Below are 20,822 nucleotides of genomic sequence, written 5' to 3'. Positions count from 1 at the left end.
CCCAAAAAGGTGCTCAAAACTTAATTGGGAGAGTTGGATGAAATTAGATGAAAGGAAAGCTTTGGTGGAGACAAGAGCCCACTTTTTATAGAATAATAGTGACATTTTGTCTTATTGCATTTATTTAAAGTATGGCATGACTTATTTTGTGTGGTTTAGAGTGAATTAAGGGCTAGAGTGAATTATTTTATTAAAAACCTATGTACACATATATCTTGCCGCCACTTACTCCCTATATAAAGTGGCCATGCTTTGTAAAAAGGGGTTTTTTCTTTGGAATGAAAACTTGAAGAAGCTTTGTTGGCTCTCTTTCTTATTTCCTTTATCCAATCCTTCTTGGTGGAAGATTGGTGGTGGAAGACCCCAAGGTTGGTGGAACTTTCCTTTATGCCTTGGTTACATTTTATGTTTCCTTAGAAATCCAAATTAGAGTGTGTATGTGTGTTAATTTTGATTATGGTAGAGAATTACAGCATAATTACCATTTCTACCATTGCATTTTACTTGTAATTTGATTGCCTTACTCTACACCAATTGTGTACATCAATAGCTTGAAAGAAAGTTCTTTGTGTTGTGATTATGATGAAATGAATTCGGTTGGATTTGAAGTTGATTTGGTTGGTTAAACTGCAAGAACAAAAAAACTACTCAAACAAAAAAACTGCTAATATCACATGAAAAGTGAAAACAGTTTTTGATTTTTGGTTTCTTGTTGCATGTTTGGATGAATATGCACCAGAAGGCAAGTGGACGAGTTGATGAAGAAGGGATACGTGAGAGAAAACATGATTTCGTGTGCCGTACCAATGATTCTAGTGCTTAAGAAGGATGGGACATGGATAATGTGCGTTAATTGTCGAGCCATCAACAAAATCACTGTAAAGTATCGCTATCATATACCTAGGTTAGATGATATGCTTGATGAGTTACATGGATCTTGTATCTTTTCAAAAATTGATTTGAAAAGTGGGTATCATCAGATTAGGATGAAAGAGCGCGATAAATGGAAAATTGCTTTTAAAACCAAGCATGGACTATATGAATGGTTGGTAATGCCATTTGGGCTTACTAACACACCTAGTACGTTTATGAGATTAATGAACCATATCTTGTGTGCATTTATTGGCAAGTTTGTAGTCATTTATTTTGATGATATTCTCATTTATAGTCATAGTCTAGATGAGCATATAGGACATGTGCATGATGTTTTGCTTGTGCTTAAGAAAGAGAGGTTATTTGGTAATCTTAAGAAATGTTCCTTTTGCACTAACCAAGTTGTGTTCCTAGGATTTGTGGTTTCATTTAAGGGAATTAAGGTAGATGAGGAGAAGGTTAAGGCTATCCGAGAGTGGCCAAAACCTACTTATGTGACCGAGGTTAAGAGTTTCCATGGTTTAGCTAGTTTTTATAGGAGATTTGTACGAGACTTTAGTACACTAGCAACACCACTAACTAAAGTTATTAAAAAGAATGTAGAATTTAGGTAGGGTGAGGAACAAGAGCATGCATTTGCATTAATTAAGGATAAGAAGTTCTACACCTTTACTTGCACTACCTGATTTTTTTAAACCATTTGAACTTGAGTGTGATGCTTTAGGTATAGGTATTGGAGCTGTTTTGATGCAGGAAAATAGACCCATAACCTATTTCAGTGAGAAGCTCAACGGACCCACTTTGAAGTACCCTACTTATGACAAGGAGTTGCACGCTTTGGTGAGAGCTTTGGAGACGTGGTAGCATTACCTTTGGCCACATGAGTTCGTCATCAGGACAAATCATGAGTCCCTAAAACATTTAAGGGGATAAGGTAAATTGAACAAGAGACATGCAAGGTGGGTTGAATACATCAAAACTTTTCCTTATGTCATTCATTACAAACAAGGTAAGGAAAATGTTGTGGCAGATACGTTATCTCGCAGGTATACTCTAATCTCGACTTTAGATACTAAGTTACTTGGTTTTAAGTATATAAAGGACTTGTATGTGAATGATTTTGACTTTTCCAATATTTATAAAGCTTGTGAGAAAACTGCATTTGGTAAATTTTATAGGCATAATGGTTATTTATTTCATGAAAACAGATTATGGGTGCCTATGAGTTCCTTACGTGAATTGCTTGTGAGGGAAGCACATGGGGGTGGATTAATGGGTCATTTCGGTATAGCTAAGACTTTAGATGTACTACAAGAGCATTTCTTTTGGTCACATATGAAATGAGATGTAGAGCGTGTTTGTACTCATCGTATTAAGTGTAAACAGGCCAAGTCTAGAGTCTTACCCCATGGTTTATATACACCTTTACCTATTCCTATTGTACCTTGGGAGGATATTTCTATGGACTTTGTTTTAGGGTTACCTAGGTCTAAGAAGGGTAGTGATTCGGTTTTTGTCGTAATTGATAGGTTTTCAAAAATGGCACACTTTATTCCATGTCATAAAACCGATGATGCAACTTACAGTGCTGATTTGTTTTTCAAGAAGATCGTGTGTTTGCATGGAGTTCCAAGAAGTATTGTATCTGATCGTGATGTGAAGTTCTTAAGCTATTTTTGAAAGGTATTGTAAGGTAAGTTAGGTACTAAACTACTATTTTCTACAACGTGTCACCCACAGACGGATGGATAAACAGAAGTAGTCAATAGAACTTTATCTCAGTTATTGCATGTTGTATTAGAAAAGAACTTGAGAACTTGGGAGGATAGCTTGCCACATGTAGAATTTGCATATAATAGGGTTGTGCATACATCTACTGGTTATTAACCTTTTGAAATTGTTTATGGTTTTAATCCACTTACACCTTTGGACTTGTTACCTTTACCTGTTGAGGAACGTACCAGTTTAGATGGCAAAAGGAAAGCAGAGTTAGTTCGACAGCTTCATAAGAAAGTTAGGCAAAATATTGAGAGGAGAATTGAACAATATGCCAAACAACCTAACAAAGGAAGACACAAGGTGGTCTTCCAACCTGGTGATTAGGTTTGGGTGCACATGCAAAAGGAACGATTTCCATCCCAACGCAAATCGAAGTTACATCCGAGGGGTGATGGTCCATTTCAAGTACTCGAGCGGATTAACGATAATGCCTATAAATTGGATCTTCCAGGTGAGTATAATATAAGTGCTACTTTTAATGTTTCTAACCTATCCCCTTTTGATGATGCAAATTTGAGGACAAATCATTTTCAAGAGGGAGGGAATGATGGAGGCATCGTAGGCACATCGAGCCATCAAGGAGATCCGCTACATATTCCGATTGGGCCAATTACGAGGAGCAGAGTTAAGAAGATGCAACAAGCCTTAGTTGGACTTGTGGAGGGCTTGGAGACTAAGATCAGCTCACTCAAGGACGATTGGATGCTTGAAGGAGTCAACAGAGAGGTCAACTTGATTCAGGCCCAAAGCTTATGCGCGAACAGACTTTGAATGACCATAACTTTTGATCCGGGAGGAGTTACGTGGCCTGTAATATATCAACGCGAAGCTTGTTTTGATCTCTATAATGAAAACCAGCTTTTCCAATTGCACCCAATTTGGAGGCCCAAATAACATCGTTTCAGTCTGTATTTCATAATTTTTTGTTTGCCCAAATTTAGGATTTTCAGTTTTATGATTTTGATCTTGTTTGTGATCGGGCTAGACTTTACTGAGCCCAAGTGACATATTTTCTTTTAATTTAATTAGTGCTTTGGGTAGTTACTTAGGTAATGGGCTTTGGGAAGTTTGGAAGTCCATTGGGTCATGGGTAGTTTAGGGTTAAGTTGACATTATACTATAAAAACAAAACATTTCATGATGAATAGAGGTTTTTTTTTGGTTGGCCGACTTGCACAAATAGATTGCTTACTATTGAGTTTACAATCTTAAACTTATCAAGCTTGTCTTGTGGCGTTCACCATTCACAATACCAAGGTTCGTTCGATTCCATATCGATTCAGGTCAAGGTTTAATTACGTGACGAAACCGATTCAATCCTGGGAAAATATCTTCTTGAGTGTTAGGTCTTGCGTCAAATCATCAAGGTTCGCATCAGAGCACTATTCTTGACTTGTGTCAAACAAAATATAGACCGCTCCCTTGGAAGGAGTATGTGGTTAGTTGCACAAGTAGATGGAAATCAGCAAACTTGAATAATACCTTGAGTAAAATGAGCTTTGGAGCCACAGTGTATTGCATTTGGCAAGAGAGGAATAACATTTGCTTTGGAAAAAGGAAGGAAAGAAAATGAAGTCATCATAAGCATTATCAAAAGGCTTGTTAGAGAAAGATGCTCCCTTGCTAAGATCTCTAATTCAAATGAGAATGATTGACTAATCTTGAGTTGGGGTCTTCCTAGAAGCATATGTGGCTATTGAGAGGTTACTTTTGGCTTCTTGTACCTGTTTTGTATTGTTTATTTGTTGGGTTTTTAGTGAGCTTTCCCTCATGTTTATGTAGTCTTTTTTTTTTTTTTAAAGAGTTGTGGCTCTGCTTTGTTGGTTGTTGTTACCTTAACCTAAGGTTTGCTACGTGGTAAAACTCTTTTTAATAGTAATCAATTTTAATTATAAAAAAAAAGTATAAATTTGTACACAAATAATAATATATTATTGTATAATTTATATTATTTTATCTTTAATTTAAAATTATCTAATTATGTAATGATATATCATTATTTATATATAAATTTATATTTATTATTTATACACAGTTTTATTATTATATTTTTTCTAATACAAATATGAAGACTAATTGCATTTTATTTTTCTTTTCTTCAGTATAATAATCTTGCATCAGTGATATTCAGTGATACTCTTGCGAAAAAATTAATGGATTATACTTTTCATTTTATCATTCAGTCAATATTATAAGTATATATATCAAATATAGTATTACCTCCTTTTTTTTTTTTTAATATCAATCATATTGTGATTTTTTTTTTCCTCTTATTTTTTAACATCTGAGCAACGTTTTTACATTTCGGATTAGACATTGATTAGATTCACAATTGGTAGAATCGGTGAATTTAGTATCATACTGACACTAGTATAATGGCAAGACTGAGCAATTAAACTGAGATTATGTACTTTTCATTTACGGCAACTCTGAATCAATCTAACTTATTGACTAAAACAATAATCTTTAGCTATTAACCCGATTTTTGGTTGAATTGGTTGGCCAAATTTGAAATTTAAAATATAACTTGTGAGTTTCTATGCATTAGAGTATATTTACTAATAATAAATATAAATTTGTATATTAATGATGATGTTTTATTATATAATGATATATTGATTTTATTTTTAATATAAAATTATTTAATTATACGTTTATATACCATTATTATTATATAAATTAATATTAATTATTATTGTACTAATAAAATTATATATATATATATATATGTATATCTAATTTTGAATATTTAATTAAATATCAAATAATATATTTATTATATGATTGAGTAATCTTGAATTAAAAATAAAATATATCTAATTATATAATGATATATTATTATTTAAATACTTATTTGAATATTTATACAACTAGCAATATGTTATTGTACTTAAATACATGTCATCAAGATTGTTGATGTAGTTATCTATTCAACGTCTGAAGAAAACTCAAATCATAAAAAATATATTATAATTAGCATTAGTATATAACAAATTTAACAGAAAGAAAGCTTGCAAATGAATCAAGGAAATTAATCCGAAAGCTCTCAAAGTCATCCTCACATGTGCCAGCCCTAGCAAAAAAATAGCCAGCAATGGCGACTGCGACTCCAACTGTTGTGATGAATAAATTAAAAATAAAATAAAAATATTAAATTCTAATTCAATATAATTATGGAAATTAGTATGAGCTAATTAGGTTGTTAGTCCATATTTATTTTAATAGAAAAGAATATAAATATTGAGCCGTCCAATCGGAAGTGAAAATCCCAAGAAGTTTACTAGCTGTTTTTTCAAGCTCTTGCGTTGAGAGCAATCAAATATCCCCTAATTAATATTATTTTTTAATTTCTCGGGATCATTTATAGATTTTAATATTTCAATCAATTACATATTGCAAATGCTAATACAAGTATTTGCAGCGCGTGTTCTTACAACACCTTCAATTACATTTTTTTTTTTATTCTTTTCGGAAAAAAGCTAATAATTAATAAATTTACAAAATATAATTTATAATTTTTGTTATAATGATGAAGAATTTCATAATTTCTTAACAATTTTTTATAAAAATTAAATATTTAATTATAATATAAATTATAAATAATCTTTTAACTGAACACCCTTAAATTAATTAGCAATAACTTAGGATTAGCATTTTATTAAGAGTCTTAATGCCCACGCTCCAAGAAAGGCATGTTGCCAAAAAAAATGTTCCAATTACTAAACAATGCAGAATAATACCATCCTCATACTTGCTTTTTACGATAGCTTTATCCATCCCCTCCGCCGTAGTCACCGGCCGTCAACTTTCTTCCCCTCTTCTCCATTTTCCCTATTAACCTCCCCCCCCTGCCCCCGTTGACACAATCCCCTCCCGCGTCTCTTTCTCTTTCCTTCATATTTATTCAAGCGCTTGCTTTCTCAGGAATAATTATAAACTTGAAGCTATAGAAAAAAATAGGTTTAAGTTTCAATATTGTTACTGTGCATATTATTATTGTTATTGTACTGAATATATAGTCTGGTGATGGCGTCTTCGAGCGGCAGTGTGCCACCAGGGTTCAGATTTCATCCGACAGATGAAGAGTTGCTGCATTACTACTTGAGAAAGAAGTTGTCCTTTCAAAAGTTTGAGATGGAGGTGATTAGAGAAGTAGATTTGAACAAGATAGAGCCATGGGAGTTGCAAGGTTAGTAATTAAAGCTTAGTTATCATTATTGAAGCTTAATTATTCATTTTAATTTCATTTAAGCATGCATTTATGATCATCAGTACGTACTATATATGCATGCGAGCTAACTGTCATTCATCTCATAATTTACAATATTAGAGAATTCAGCTTGATTAACTATATATCATATGTATTTTAAGTGTGTTTCTTAGATTAATTTGTTTTAGAAGTTTTATTTTAAGCTAATTAATACTAATTCAAGAATTAGAAACTGAATTAATTTTTAGAAATTTAAAGTTAAATGTTTAGTTTCTTTATATTTTTCAAAAGTCAAGATTACTCTCTATTTTTCAAAAGCTAATTAATAATGTTGAGTCGCTCTGAAATTTGTTTACGCGAGAGAAATTAGAAGTTTTGAACTGGAAATTAATGAATTTGCATGGAATATTATGGATTTGATCAGCCAAAATATTGGATATGTATAAAAAGAATTAATCTTATAGTATGATATTATGAATTCAGTCCACGGAACTTTGCAGTTCCAAATGATTGTTAAATTGACCACTCGTGCAATTCTTGACCTTACTAAATAAAATCAGAATTTCATTTTTTATAACAATTTTTAAGTCAAATTTATTACGTCCGGGAATATTTCTATTTTCTATTCAATTATATGTAGTAGATCTCCTACAAATAAACAATTACATTACAGTTGAAATCATTGACCTCTTCACAGATCCGTCTACTCCACGGGAATTCTATAATTAGGGTAATAATAATAAGGCCAATGCACTTATTCCCAACCCAAGTTTGGTGCAATTCTAAACTCCCCTATGTTAACTTCTAAAAACTCAAATACTCACCATTATATTAAAATTTATTGTTGAAGTTAAAGGTAAATGTGCTATTTAGCTAAAAATATTTAAAAATTTTAAAATTTATCACAATTTCCTTATTTAGTTTAAAAATCTAACAATTTTTCTCATATAAAATTTGACAAGTAATCATTTCCCCCTAGAGTTTTTTTCCATCACCATTTCCAACAAACTTTGTTGTCACTAACGCATTTCTCTCCCTCTCTCCCTGACAATCTTCGTCAAAAAAAAAAGACTACTAATTGTATTCATTTAAGAGATAAAAACGTCTTAGATGATGATGAATATCGTCTTTGTCTTCGATAAAGACTGTCAAAGAGGAAGGGAGAGAGAACACACAGACGATGATGAAAACGTCTCTTAGATAAAGATGATTCGTTGTTTTCATCTCCGATGAAGATTGCTTAGGAGGAAGGGCGGGAGAATGTGTTGATGATAGTGAAGTTCATAAAAAATGGTGATGGAAAAAACCTTAGGAGGGAATTGTCACTTTTTAAACTTTGAATAGAAAAAATTATTTAATTTTTAAACTAAAAGAGGAAATACAAAATTTTTTAATTTTTTAATATTTTTCACTAAATAACATTTTTGCTCTAAACCCTAACAGTGAAATTTTGATAAAATAGTGAATATTTAGTTTTAAAATTAATAGATGAAAGTTTGGGATTTTACCAAACCTTAGGGGGGGAAAAATCTTTTGGCCTAATAATAATATTAACTAGATTTGGGTTTGAATTTCTACTGTTCATTAGTCAAACCTCCATTTAATGCAGTGATCGAAGATCCAAAGCTTCATCTCTTATTTTAAGTTAGAATTTAAGGCTCAACATTAAAACATAAACCATCTCATGCCTTAGAATTAAGAAGCATGCATAACTACAACTTCGTGTTCCCTTAATATTCTTCCAACTATGATTTAACCTCCTTTATAAAGTCACAACTTTTAATTAAGTGTGAAATATACATTTAATTTGTTATTTAACCTTGATATAAAATGTGGACGTCTGAATTTGAGATTGACAAATTCATTGTTAATTCTCTTGCTCTAAACTATCAAACTCATAATTTGTTGTTGATAAATCTCTTTTTATCGGTAAATTTTGAGTTTGGTATGAATCAGACATTCAGTTTGTTAATCTTCTTAAATTGTTGAGACATGCATCTTAAATTGACTTTGTTAAAGATGAAGTCAAAAATAAAACTTACAGGATCAAGGTGAATAACAATAAAATAAAAAATATTTATATATATATTGATGAAATATATGAGGTTAATACAAACCTTTAAAGGTTTTATTGATACTATATATTTATTAGAGTAAAATATTTTCAAAATAAAAATGGGTCAGTTGACCCATAAGCACCGATCCCTCCACCACTGCCCATTGTTAATTTTTGCTTTAAATCTATCAAACTCATAATTTGATTGTTAATTCCTTCAATTTGTTGCTAATAATAGATTTGTAAAGTAAATGATAATTTAAGTAATTAAATTTATCATAATTACAATCAGAAATATATATTATTTTCATGAGCATTTAAGAATTATCGCATTATAATATTCAACAAAATGCTTCAAAAAATTGATGTGTAATTAAGCTGAAGATTTTGCTTATTTCATATGAGTTAGGGCTTTGCATGATTAAGATATTTTTCTTCATACAAATGTATAGAAAGATGCAAGATTGGATCAACACCACAAAACGAGTGGTATTTTTTCAGTCACAAGGATCGGAAGTACCCAACAGGATCAAGAACGAATCGAGCGACAAATGCAGGATTTTGGAAGGCAACAGGGAGGGATAAGTGCATTAGAAACAGCTACAAGAAAATTGGAATGAGGAAAACCCTAGTTTTCTATAGAGGAAGAGCTCCCCATGGCCAAAAAACAGATTGGATCATGCATGAATATCGCCTTGAAGATGCTGATGATGCTCAGACATCCCTTACTGTGAGTAGACTCTCTTCTTATTAATTAATTAATTAAATGATTAATCACGTGATTTATATAGTAATTACAAATCATACATCATGTATAAGAGAAAGAGAATAGACATTCAAATAATGGGATAGAAAGAGAACATATTATAAGACTTTATTCACTTAAAAAAATAAATCCAAAATTTCATGTATATTTGAAGTTTTAATCTCAAAATTTTAATTTTTTTTAATATTTGACAATTTTCAAGAAAAATGAAAATATGCACTCACCCAGTTTATTTAGTATTGTTTATAACATAACAGTGTCATTCATTATTATAATCTTCTCAACATGATAATATCATTTACATATTAAAATTGAAAAATAAATTTATTAATAATTTTTTATGTTTAATAATCGATTTGCATATGTAGGAAGATGGGTGGGTGGTGTGCAGGGTTTTCAAGAAGAAGAACTTATTCAAAGTGGGAAATGAAAACTCAAACATGAACTCATCGTCCTCCGAACATCATCGTCATCAACTCAATAATGCATCAAATCCTAATCACTCTCACTTTATCCATAGAGAAAATCAATACCTAATTCGCCAATACCACAATCAACAACAACCATTTGAACTCAACAAGACAACTGAACTAGCCCTACATTACCGCACCCCCACACCTCCTCAATACTCTCTTTTCCAACCCCAAACAATAGTTCCAAACTTCTCAAATCTCCCTTCAGACTCCCCAATGGTGAAGCAACTTTTCTCGAACCCTAGTCATGATGGTGGCGAGAGCGGCAGTGAGAGTTTAAGGTACCATCATCATCAAGGTTGTGAGCCAGGAGTAGAAGTTGGAACTTGTGAACACACAACTCATCAGGTGGTTATAATGGGGAGAGATGATCAAACGAGCTTGAACGACTGGACAATGCTTGACCGATTGGTTTCTGATGATTCCACAACAAAGGGGGTGAGATTTGAAGATGCAAATCATCAAATTAACCAGCTTTCACAGCGAGGGGAGATGAACTTTTGGGGGTTCGAAAAATAGTTGTACGTGTAATATTTAATTTGATAATTTGGGTTTGATTATTATTTTGTGATTTGAATATGGATTAATTAATTAATTAAGTGAAGTGATTAATGTTAATTGAATTGAATAATGATAATTTATACAACTTACCAAAAAAAATGATAATTTATACAAATTATTTAATAATTTAAAGCCATATGAATGAAATGTTACACGTGTATAATTTATGTATCTAAAATAACAATTCAGTAATATTTGACATGCGGCCAAACGATCAGACATAAATGGTGAAATAATGATTGTAAGGATTTTGTGCCAAAATCATAAGAAAATAAATGTAACAAAATATAAAATTTATTTGACTTGCACAAAAACCATAACCCATAGATCAAGGGTGTGAATCGATACAAAATAAACTAGGGTAAGATGGAATGCATATACCAGTGTTGTTGGCTCCTTCTCTTCGATGGATCTCTAATTAAATGCTTCCACAATCCTTCAAAGTGTAGAAACACCTCTACTTGTCTACATGAACTACTCAAGTCATTACAAAATAAATAGAAAAGATGAACGAAAGTCTTGGACTATGCTAGCAGTCATATATTATGGATTAGTGTGAAAGATATGGTAATTTTAAGAGAGAGAATATCTATACAGATGAATGAAAAGTGTATTAAACAGTAACTTGCATGGCTAAGGCAAAATGATATTAAATATATATTTCAAATAGAATGAGCATTCCAAATTATGAAATGATTGTTCGATAACATTAAACCCAACCAACTTTTCATCCAATGCATAGAGTGAGTGTTCCTTAATGCAAACCAAAGACAACCATTCCTTTATCTAAAATGGTCATTGTCTCTCACAAATTTATTTCTGTTCTAATACTTAACGTCTAGATACTAAAGTCAACCTCTATTGTGTATGACCTATAGGTTATTTATCATGTTAGCAACAAACACAATCATGATTGATCTACACTAAATCAACCCTCAATTCACAAACTAATAGTGGCCTTGAGTAAGACATCATGAACACCAAAATGATGAGGACTTTGTGAAAAAATGAACCTGTCAATGGTATGGTCATTGTGCAATTAGATCCTTTATCAACTAATATCTTATCAAGTTTAAGACACTAAAGTAGTGTTTACCTCAAAAATTACTTAATGTCAAAGTTTGGTTAGTTGAGTAACAACCAAGCTAATATTGGATTAGGTGACAACCTATTATGGCAATAAATTTGTAGTACGTTATTATAACCATTTTTATGGTAAATAATTAATTCATTAACAAAAAAAGAGGTCTTACCATAGGACAAAGAGACCTTGGATTAAGTCTAAACAAGATCACAAATTACAACTCAATCACCCAATACATTACAAACATAAAGAGAAACAACCAAAGCCTCTTGACAATCTATCTAACACTCAAGGAGAAGATAAAAGTCAAGAAGCCAAACACCAAAACTCAAAAGCTACAAAAAGAACACATGAACATAAAAGAGTAATTAATAGGATTATTTGAGAATACATCTAGGAAGGCTCCAAATTCTCACAAGTGCCTCATTCTCCTTTGTCCTCTTAATTTTACTAAGAAGAGACGTCTTCCCTGCACCTGCTCTTTAATAAGGCTAATCAGTTTCTCTTTACTTGTTCTCCCTTTGATGAAACAAATATTATTCCTTTATTTCCAAAAACAGTATATAATAGCTCTAAAGCAAAGCTTAATAAGGCAATTCCTCAAGGTTTCTTTTTTCCCATCTTTCAACATAATTAGATATATAATCCAACCAAGGCTAAGGATTGTAACACTGATGACAAAGACTAATAATGTTACTCCATATTTCCCCTCTTAAATCATAATTAAAGAAAAGAATGTCAAGGTTTTCTTTCCCCTAGTTGCAAAGGATGCAAACTTTTTTTAAATTACCAAAAAAAAAAAAAAAGGATGCAAATAACATGAGAAATTAACCCATACTTCAATAATCTATCCCTTGTCATTAGTTTCCCTCTTTTGGCCATCCGAGCGATTAGAGAATGTCTTGTATAGTGCTTTTTAAACCATATCAAGTCATTCCAAACCACTTTGGTTTCCTTTCCCATACATCTTCCCAAGCTGATCGAATGGAGAAGTTGCCTTGGTGTTGCAGAATCCATACTATTTTATCCTCTCCTCTAATTAGAAGTTGTAGTATATTAGACTTTATTTCCAACAATTCCTTAGAGTTTGCAGAAAGCCATGTCTAGCGCCTTTCTTCAATTATCTTTTTTACCTTGGCTTGTCTACTCAACTTAGAGTCATATATTTCATGGCTACCATACTTCTCCAAGTGGGTGTTAATTGTCATGCCATATAAGACTATTTTCCCCATCTCTAATAACCTTCTTGATCTTGTTTTTGACTTCATTCCTAATTTTTAAGAGCTTTCTCCAAGACCAAGAACTATCTTTGTTTTTTTTTTTTTTTAGCTATGTAAGTTTGTGTATAACAAAGCAAAAATGCCACCAATGAAGGCAACAAAAATAAACTACTCTCAGAGGCCCAAAAATAAGCAACCAACAGTAACAAACTACAAACAAAGTAACAAAAGGAAGAAACCCACCTTAAGGACAACCCCAAGCTTGTGGGAAACAACCAAAAGCACAAACTAGTCTCTCTTTATACTGATCTATCAACCTATTAACACTTGATAGATATTGAGAGAGGGAACTAAGAAACTTAAAAAGTATAAACACTAAAATAACTTCTATTAATTACATTAGTGTTCTGCACAAAATAAAAAACAACAATGCACCAATAACTTCTAACCGTGCTAAGCATATTCATTCTAACTGTTCCAAGAACTTTCTAATTGTGACCTTCACAAAACTTGCCAGCCTTGCTTCTTAGCTTTCTAGCCATGCCAATCACATTCTTTCCAATTATGCTTTCTAGTCTTCTAGCCATGCCAAGTAACTTCATTCCATTCATGACATAAACCTTCCAGTTGTGACCTCTATAAGCTTGTCAGCCATATTTCTCATCTTTGCAACAATGCCAAGTGCATTCTTTCTAGTCATGCTTCTTATCCTTCTAGTTGTGCCAAACATAATCATAAAAAATATTTGGTGAGCTTCTCTTCATCTCTTTATATATGTTAAGACAATAGAACTTTGCTTTACATTGTACACATAATAACTTTGTAAAAAGCCATAATAACTCCATAAAACTTAAGTTAATTGTGTACATACCTACAAAACAAAACACAAAGTAAGCAAATACACTTCTTCTTTCTTATGCAATCTAGACTTTATCCCTCCAAATTAAGTTTAAAAATGTAGTTTGGAAGGTCGTATGCCTTTGCTATTCTTTCACTCTCCTTTGATAGATTAATTCTAGAGAAGAAAACACTGTTATCCTTGCAAGTTCAATAGATTCTACTCGTAATTACCTTTTTAGGCATAACATTTCCGTAGAAGGATCTATTATTCCTTTTTCTCCAAAGAACTATCTTTGTTTTCTTTGGCTTCTTATAAACTTTTCTTTTTAGTCTATTTTCCTTGACCCAATTTTTTTTTTTTGGTAAGTAATGATTTTATACCAAAGAGAAAGGATGTACAAATGGCTTATCTAGGACAAAGCCCCTAGATTAAGCCTAACACAAGCATACCTAGGACAAGCCCCTAGGTTATGCCGAAACACCAAGAAAACACAAGAAATACGCAAATAATGGTACATAGAGAACCAAAGCTACAACACAAATACAATCTCACTAAATGGAATACAATCACAAGAGGACTGAACACCATTATATGCCTACTCAAATATTGCATGAGGGATACCCCAATTGTTTGCAATTGACACATTTTCACTAGACTTGTTTACTTTTTTCAAGCAAGTCACCCTTACTCTAACACATTCTTTGATAAGCATTGTAACTCTCTCCATTGCCAATGATCTTCTTAAACTTGGTCTTCATGAGTTCCCTTAGGCCTAGAATCTTTCTCCAAACCCAACTCTCACCATTAGGTTTTATTTCCCAAAAACATTTACCTTTTAGCTTGTTGGTCTTAACCCATTCCACCCAAAGTGAATTCCTCTTGTCAAGGAGGATCTTCCATATGTTCTTTATAATGGCAGCTTTATTCCAAGATTTGCACCTCATAATACCTAAGCCACTGTCCACTTTAGGAACACATACCTCATCTCAAGCAACTTTGGCTTTTTTACCATCCATGGAAGCACCACTCCAAAGGAAATTCCTTAAGATTCCGTCTATCTCCTTATGGACACTTTTTTTTTTTGGTAAGTAATAATAATTTTATACCAAGGAAAAGGATGTACAAGTGGCTTATCTAGGACAAAGTCCCTAGATTAAGCCTAACACAAGCATACCTAGGACAAGCCCCTAGGTTATGCCAAAACAACAAGAAAACACAATAAATATTCAAACAATGGTACATAGTGAACCAAAGCTACAACACAAAAACAATCACACTAAATGGAAAAACACCATACTATGCCTACTCAAATATTTCATGAGGGATACCCCAATTGTTTGCAATTGACACATTTTCACTAGACTTGTTTACTTTCTTCAAACAAGTTACCCTTACTCTAACACATTCTTTGATAAGCATTGTAACTCTCTCCTTTGATAATCCGCCTCTTCCATATGGACACTTGATGGGAGAATAAATATAGATGATCAATACACTTGAATGCTAAAGAGGACTGCCTTAATAAGTATGAGTCTACCCGTATAAAATAAGAATTTGCTACGCCATGAGGTAATTCGCCCAACAATCTTATGAATGAGTAGCTTGCAATCACTACTTTTGGTGCATATTCAACCAAACATGCAACAAGAAACCAAAAATCAAAAACTATTTTCACTGTTCATGTGGTATGAGCAGGTTTTTTGTTCTTGCAGTTTAACCAACCAAATCAACTTCAAATCCAACCGAATTCATTTCATCATAATCAAAACACAAAGAACTTTCTTTCAAGCTATGGACGTACACAATTGGAGTAGAGTAAGACAATCAAGTTACAAGTGGAATGCAGTGGCAGAAATGGTAATTATGTTGCAACTCTCTGCCATAATCAAAATTAACACACATACACACTCTAATTTAGATTTCTAAGGAAACATAAAGTGTAACCAAGGCATAAAGGAAAGTTCCACCAACCTTGGGGCCTTCCACCACCAATCTTCCACCAAGAATGATTGGATAAAGGAAATAAGAAAGACAACCAACAAAGGTTCTTCAAGTTTTCATTCCAAAGTAAAAAAAATTGCATTTTACAAGCATAGCCACTTTATATGGGAGTAAGTGGCGGCAAGATATATGTGTACATAGACTTTTAATAAAATAGTTCATTCTAGCCCTTAATTCACTCTAAACCACACAAAATAAGCCATGCCATACTTTAAATAAATGCAATAGGACAAAATGTTACTATTATTCCATAAAAAGTGGGCTCTTGTCTCCACCAAAGCTTTCCTTGCATCCAATTTCATCCAACTCTCCCAATTGGGCTTTGAGCACCTTTTTGGGCTTCAAAATGGAGTGATAGATGACTGCCTCATCTATTTGGGCTTCAAAGTGGGCTTATAGTTGCCTTCTTGGACTCATTTAAGCTTCCATCTCATTGAGGCCTTGGATGCAAGTAATGAGAATGCACCCAAAAGTAAAGTTGGGCCAAATTGGAGAGTCCAAAGGTTCTTTGGACTTGCATGGAGCTTTTCCCTCATTCTCAATGGTGGCTAGAGCCAAATGAAGATTTGATAGAGACTTGAAAGGTAAAGTTGGAGAAGTGGCCGAGAATACATCAACTTTTGAGTTTTGAAGATGTTATTGGTACACCTAGGTACTTGAAAGGCAATTCTCCCACCTCCATATTGATAGTAGCCGAGAGCTTAATCTTCTCCTCTTGGGGAACCCTAGAAAGGAAGATATTGCTTTTGGTACAATTCATTTGGAGCCCAAACCATTTATGAAATAAGATTAGAGAGTTTTTCATGAGAGAGATAAAAGCACAATCCACCCTACAAAACAAAATAAGATCATCAGCAAAACATAAGTGAGTTATATTGTTCTTCTTACATTTCCAATGATAGAGCCAAAAGAAGGATTGTTCTTGAGCTCCCCAAGCATACGGGAAAGAATCTCCATTGCCATGACAAATAGGTTAGGGGATATAGGGTTCCCTTGTCTTAGATCATGAGAACCCTTGAAAAAACCAACTAATTCACCATTTATCCCCAAAGAGAAAGGAGTTGTGATGCAACTTTTAATCCAACCTATGAATTTATCCGAAATGCCAATAGCTCCAAGAATTGCAAGAATGAAATCCCAATGTACCGTGTCATATGCCTTCAAAAGATCAATCTTCATAGCACACTTCTTTTCTTTGCTCACTTTATGGTAGTTATGCATAAGGTCTTGACACAACATGATGTTTTCACCAATATTTCGTCCACCCACAAAGGCTCCTTGGGCTTTATCAATGAAGTTAGGGAAGATGACTTTGAGACATTGGCAAGGATCTTTGAGATGCATTTGTAAATAGTATTGCAGCAAGCTATAGGCCTATAGTCCTTGCACATTGAAGAGTTAGCAACCTTAGGAACAAGAGCAAGGATAGTACAATTTACCTCTTTAAGGAGATGACCCTAGGAGAAGAAGTGATTAATTGCTTTAACCACATCACTCCTAACAATCTCCCAAGCTGCCTTAAAAAAGAATGCACCATATCCATCCGACCTCGGAGCTTTATTGTTGTCCATGGCTAGGATAATGGATTTGATTTCATCTTCTTCCACATCCTTGTTCATGTTCTTCTTATCTTGATACTCTATTCGGAAAGTAACCAGCCTTTGAATTTCCTCAATATTAGAATTACATGAATCCGTGGAGTTGAGAACCTTCATGAAGTAGCTTACAAATTCTTTCTTTACATCTCCCATGTCACTCACAAAAGTCTCATCATCAAGGCACACACCATTAATAGAATTTCTACTCCTTCGTGCTTTGATGCATTTGAAGAAGTATTTAGTGTTTTGGTCCCCTTCTTGAAGCCAATGGACCTTTGCCTTTTGGCGAGCCAAGGATTCTTCAGCTCCACTAAGTCTACTATAATTTCTCTAACCAAGCCTTTTCTTCCTTAGCTAAGTCTTCATCAAGAAGGTTGCTTTGGAGCCTATTATGAATATCCTCCAGCTTTTCTTTTGCTTCTACCACCTTAACTGAAATTCTCCAAAAACCATCCTTATTTAGCCTCCTTAACTCTCTTTTTAATCTCTTGAGTTTGTTGACAAGATTAAACATAGGGCTACCTCCAAAGTCCCCTTTCCAAACCTCTCTAACAATACTAAGGAAGCTTTTATGATTTGCCCACATGTTGTAGAATTTAAAAGGGACCTTCCTCCTTTCTTCATAACCCCCATAAGTCACAATACATGGGGAATGATCTGAAATAGAAGGGTTGAGAAAAATGGCCAAGGATTTCACAAATACATCTTTCCAATGTTCGTTTACAAATGCTCTATCCAACTTACATGCTATCGTCCTTTACCCTTCACTACAATTGCTCCAAGTAAGATGATTTCCCATATACCGAAGATCATCTAGATTTGCCTCTCTACAACAATAATTTAAATCATCACAATACGTATCTCCCTAAGAAACCCCTCCTAGTTTCTCATTCGTACCTTTAATCGCATTGAAGTCACCCATGATTAGCCACGGTTTCCTACCCATCTGATTTGAGAGCTTAACTATTTCCCTCCAAAGGCTTCTTCTATCCAACGGTTGGTTAAAACCATAAACTATCGTTATAGCCATATGAGTATTCTCCTTTACTAACAAAGCCTCACCATGTATGAATTGAGGGTTCTTCTCTTTAATGTCTATTTTGATGGTTTCCTTATTCCACCCTACCCAAATTCTCCCATTGGGGTGTATATCATTATTATTGTCATACTCCCAATCCTTCCAAATATTACAATTCACTCTAGTTAAATTATCATTCCCTACTTTTGTCTCCAACACAGCCATGAAATCAATGTTATTATGCTTAATGAAGTGTCTTACCTCCCTTTGCTTGATAGGAACATTAAGGCCCCTAATATTCTAGCATGCAAACTTGGTCATTTGGATAATGGGGGAGGGGAATTTGCTTTCTTTAGCTTTGCCAATTTCTTCCCCAAATTCATACTCTTCAAATCTGCATCCTTCTTCCTAAGGTTCATCTCATCCACCTTTAGCTTTCCACCAAATGGGACTATTGTTGGAGAGGCTTCATTATCCATATCCTCCTCAACACTTATGAGGTTTCATCACACATTGGAACATTTCCACTTGCTACTGTGAATTGACAATTCTTGGATGTGTTGGCTGCATTCACCGTTTTCTTTCCTTCCGTATTTCAACATTACTGGTTCTCTTCAAATTCCCCTCCTCATTCATCACTATGCTTCTTTTGTCTTGCTCATGGGACTCATTAGAAGCTAACACCGAGAATCTATTACTCTTATGAGTGTTTACCATCGATTTTTGTATCTCCACCCCTTTGCCTTTGGCTTTCTTGTCATAACCTTTTGCCTCTTGCTTCATATTATCTTTCCCATTTTGTTTCTTAGACACCATCGTTCCAGCCCCATCCTTCAAAAATTTTCGTGATGATAAGCTGCCTTCTAGCTTAGAAGCAAAAGAACAGTTAGTTGTGGAGTGTTTAAAACATTGGCATACATTGCATTTTAGAGGTTTCCAACTATATTCTACATTGATCACTATGCATTCACCATTCGACAATGTTAAGTAAATGGAATCAGGGCACTCCGCGTCCACTTTGATCTCAATGCAAATTCTTGCATAATCCAGCCTTGTCCCTTCTTCAGTGATAGAATCCGCATAAAGAGGAGTTCCAATAGCACTTGCCATGTAGCTAAGGCCTTTTGGAGTCCAAAACTCAAGAGGAATGCCATACATTCTGACCCAAATAGCCACCTTCTTGACGTCATTAATCAACATGGGGAGGTTTGTGGTCCATTTCCTAACAAGAAACGGTTGTCCTCCAATAATTAATTGTCCCTCTTCCACCACTCTAGAAACTCCATCAAAGTCTTGGAACTTAAGAATAAACACACCTTGGCCCGATGTCATAACCTCAGTGAGGCCATAAGAAGCCCATATTGTCTCTAAAGTTCTCTTGATAGCCAAGAATGGCAGTCTTTTGCCAAGAAAGAAGCCTACCGCACATGTTCTCCATTTTATTGCACCCTCTTCCACAATTTCTTGAGGAGGTGCAACACACACATGCCCTATAACATCTCTTCCTTTAGGTTCAAAATATTCCAGCTTAGCACTTGATTTCTTAGGGGAGAAGAGAGAGTTCCATGAAACCTTCTTTTCCCCTTCTCTAGTAGAATCTGAAGATACAGCTACAGGCAGAACAACTTCAGAAGACTTTTCCATGCCAGCAGAAGACATACTAAATCGGTGCAAGGATGTTTCAGGTATAAGAGAGGAAAGAAGTAAAAAGGTAAAGATAGACTTTCTTAAACAATGCTAGCAGCCTGCAAAAACAGTGTATACCAAGGCATAACAGCTAATGAAACACCAAAAAGGAAAGAGTTTACTACCACGGAAAGGAAATAAGCAGCATGCACCAAAAAGGATATAACGTAAACCACTAAGAACACAGCACCAAAATTTGAATTTCAAGGGCGGGAGAAAGAAGCAACAACACCACAACAAAGAAAACGCCATGGAGATGAGAAGGAATCAAGAGAAACTGAAGAAATGATTATCGAAAACTGGAAAGGAGTTTGAAACAGAAATAAAAACCTTGAATGATCAACTAAATGAAATGGAAACTTGAAACACTAACACTAACGCCATAGAATGAAGAAACATGAGTTTAAAGAAACAACCGAAAAAAAGGTGGAGGAGTCGATGACCAGGGGTCACCGAACCGAAGGATGGTACTTGAAGGGACACCAACCCAGCCGAGAATGATGGGGAGGATAAACTACAAGGAAATGGATGAGGTGAATGAGGTTTTAGAGAGAAGGGAGAGCATAATTTTTAAAGAGAGACTAAATGTTGTTCCAGCATTATTAGTACCCAAAAAAGATAAGACATATAGAATGTGTGTTCCTTTGACCCAATTT

The 20,822-nt window shown here is 33.9% G+C and overlaps 1 protein-coding gene across 1 annotated transcript; it reads left to right on the top strand.

Annotated features, from left to right (window-relative positions):
- The first annotated feature begins 6,678 nt into the window (after window positions 1-6,678).
- Window positions 6,679-10,697, top strand: LOC123228567 (protein BEARSKIN2). Its single transcript, XM_044653969.1, has 3 exons — window positions 6,679-6,841; window positions 9,371-9,648; window positions 10,053-10,697. The coding sequence occupies exons 1-3, from the start codon at window positions 6,679-6,681 to the stop codon at window positions 10,674-10,676; spliced, it is 1,065 nt and encodes a 354-aa protein (XP_044509904.1). The 3' UTR covers window positions 10,677-10,697.
- The last annotated feature ends 10,125 nt before the right edge of the window (window positions 10,698-20,822 follow it).

The sequence above is a fragment of the Mangifera indica genome, chromosome 11 (assembly GCF_011075055.1).
Source record: "Mangifera indica cultivar Alphonso chromosome 11, CATAS_Mindica_2.1, whole genome shotgun sequence".
NCBI lineage: Eukaryota > Viridiplantae > Streptophyta > Magnoliopsida > Sapindales > Anacardiaceae > Mangifera > Mangifera indica.
This window is presented reverse-complemented; position numbering and strand designations above follow the sequence as displayed.

Coding starts and splice junctions, on each gene's coding strand:
- LOC123228567 (XM_044653969.1), top strand. CDS start 6,679: ATGGCGTCTTCGAGCGGCAGTGTGCCACCAGGGTTCAGATTTCATCCG. Junction 6,842..9,370: donor AGAGCCATGGGAGTTGCAAG/GTTAGTAATTAA, acceptor ACAAATGTATAG/AAAGATGCAAGATTGGATCA. Junction 9,649..10,052: donor ATGCTCAGACATCCCTTACT/GTGAGTAGACTC, acceptor TTGCATATGTAG/GAAGATGGGTGGGTGGTGTG.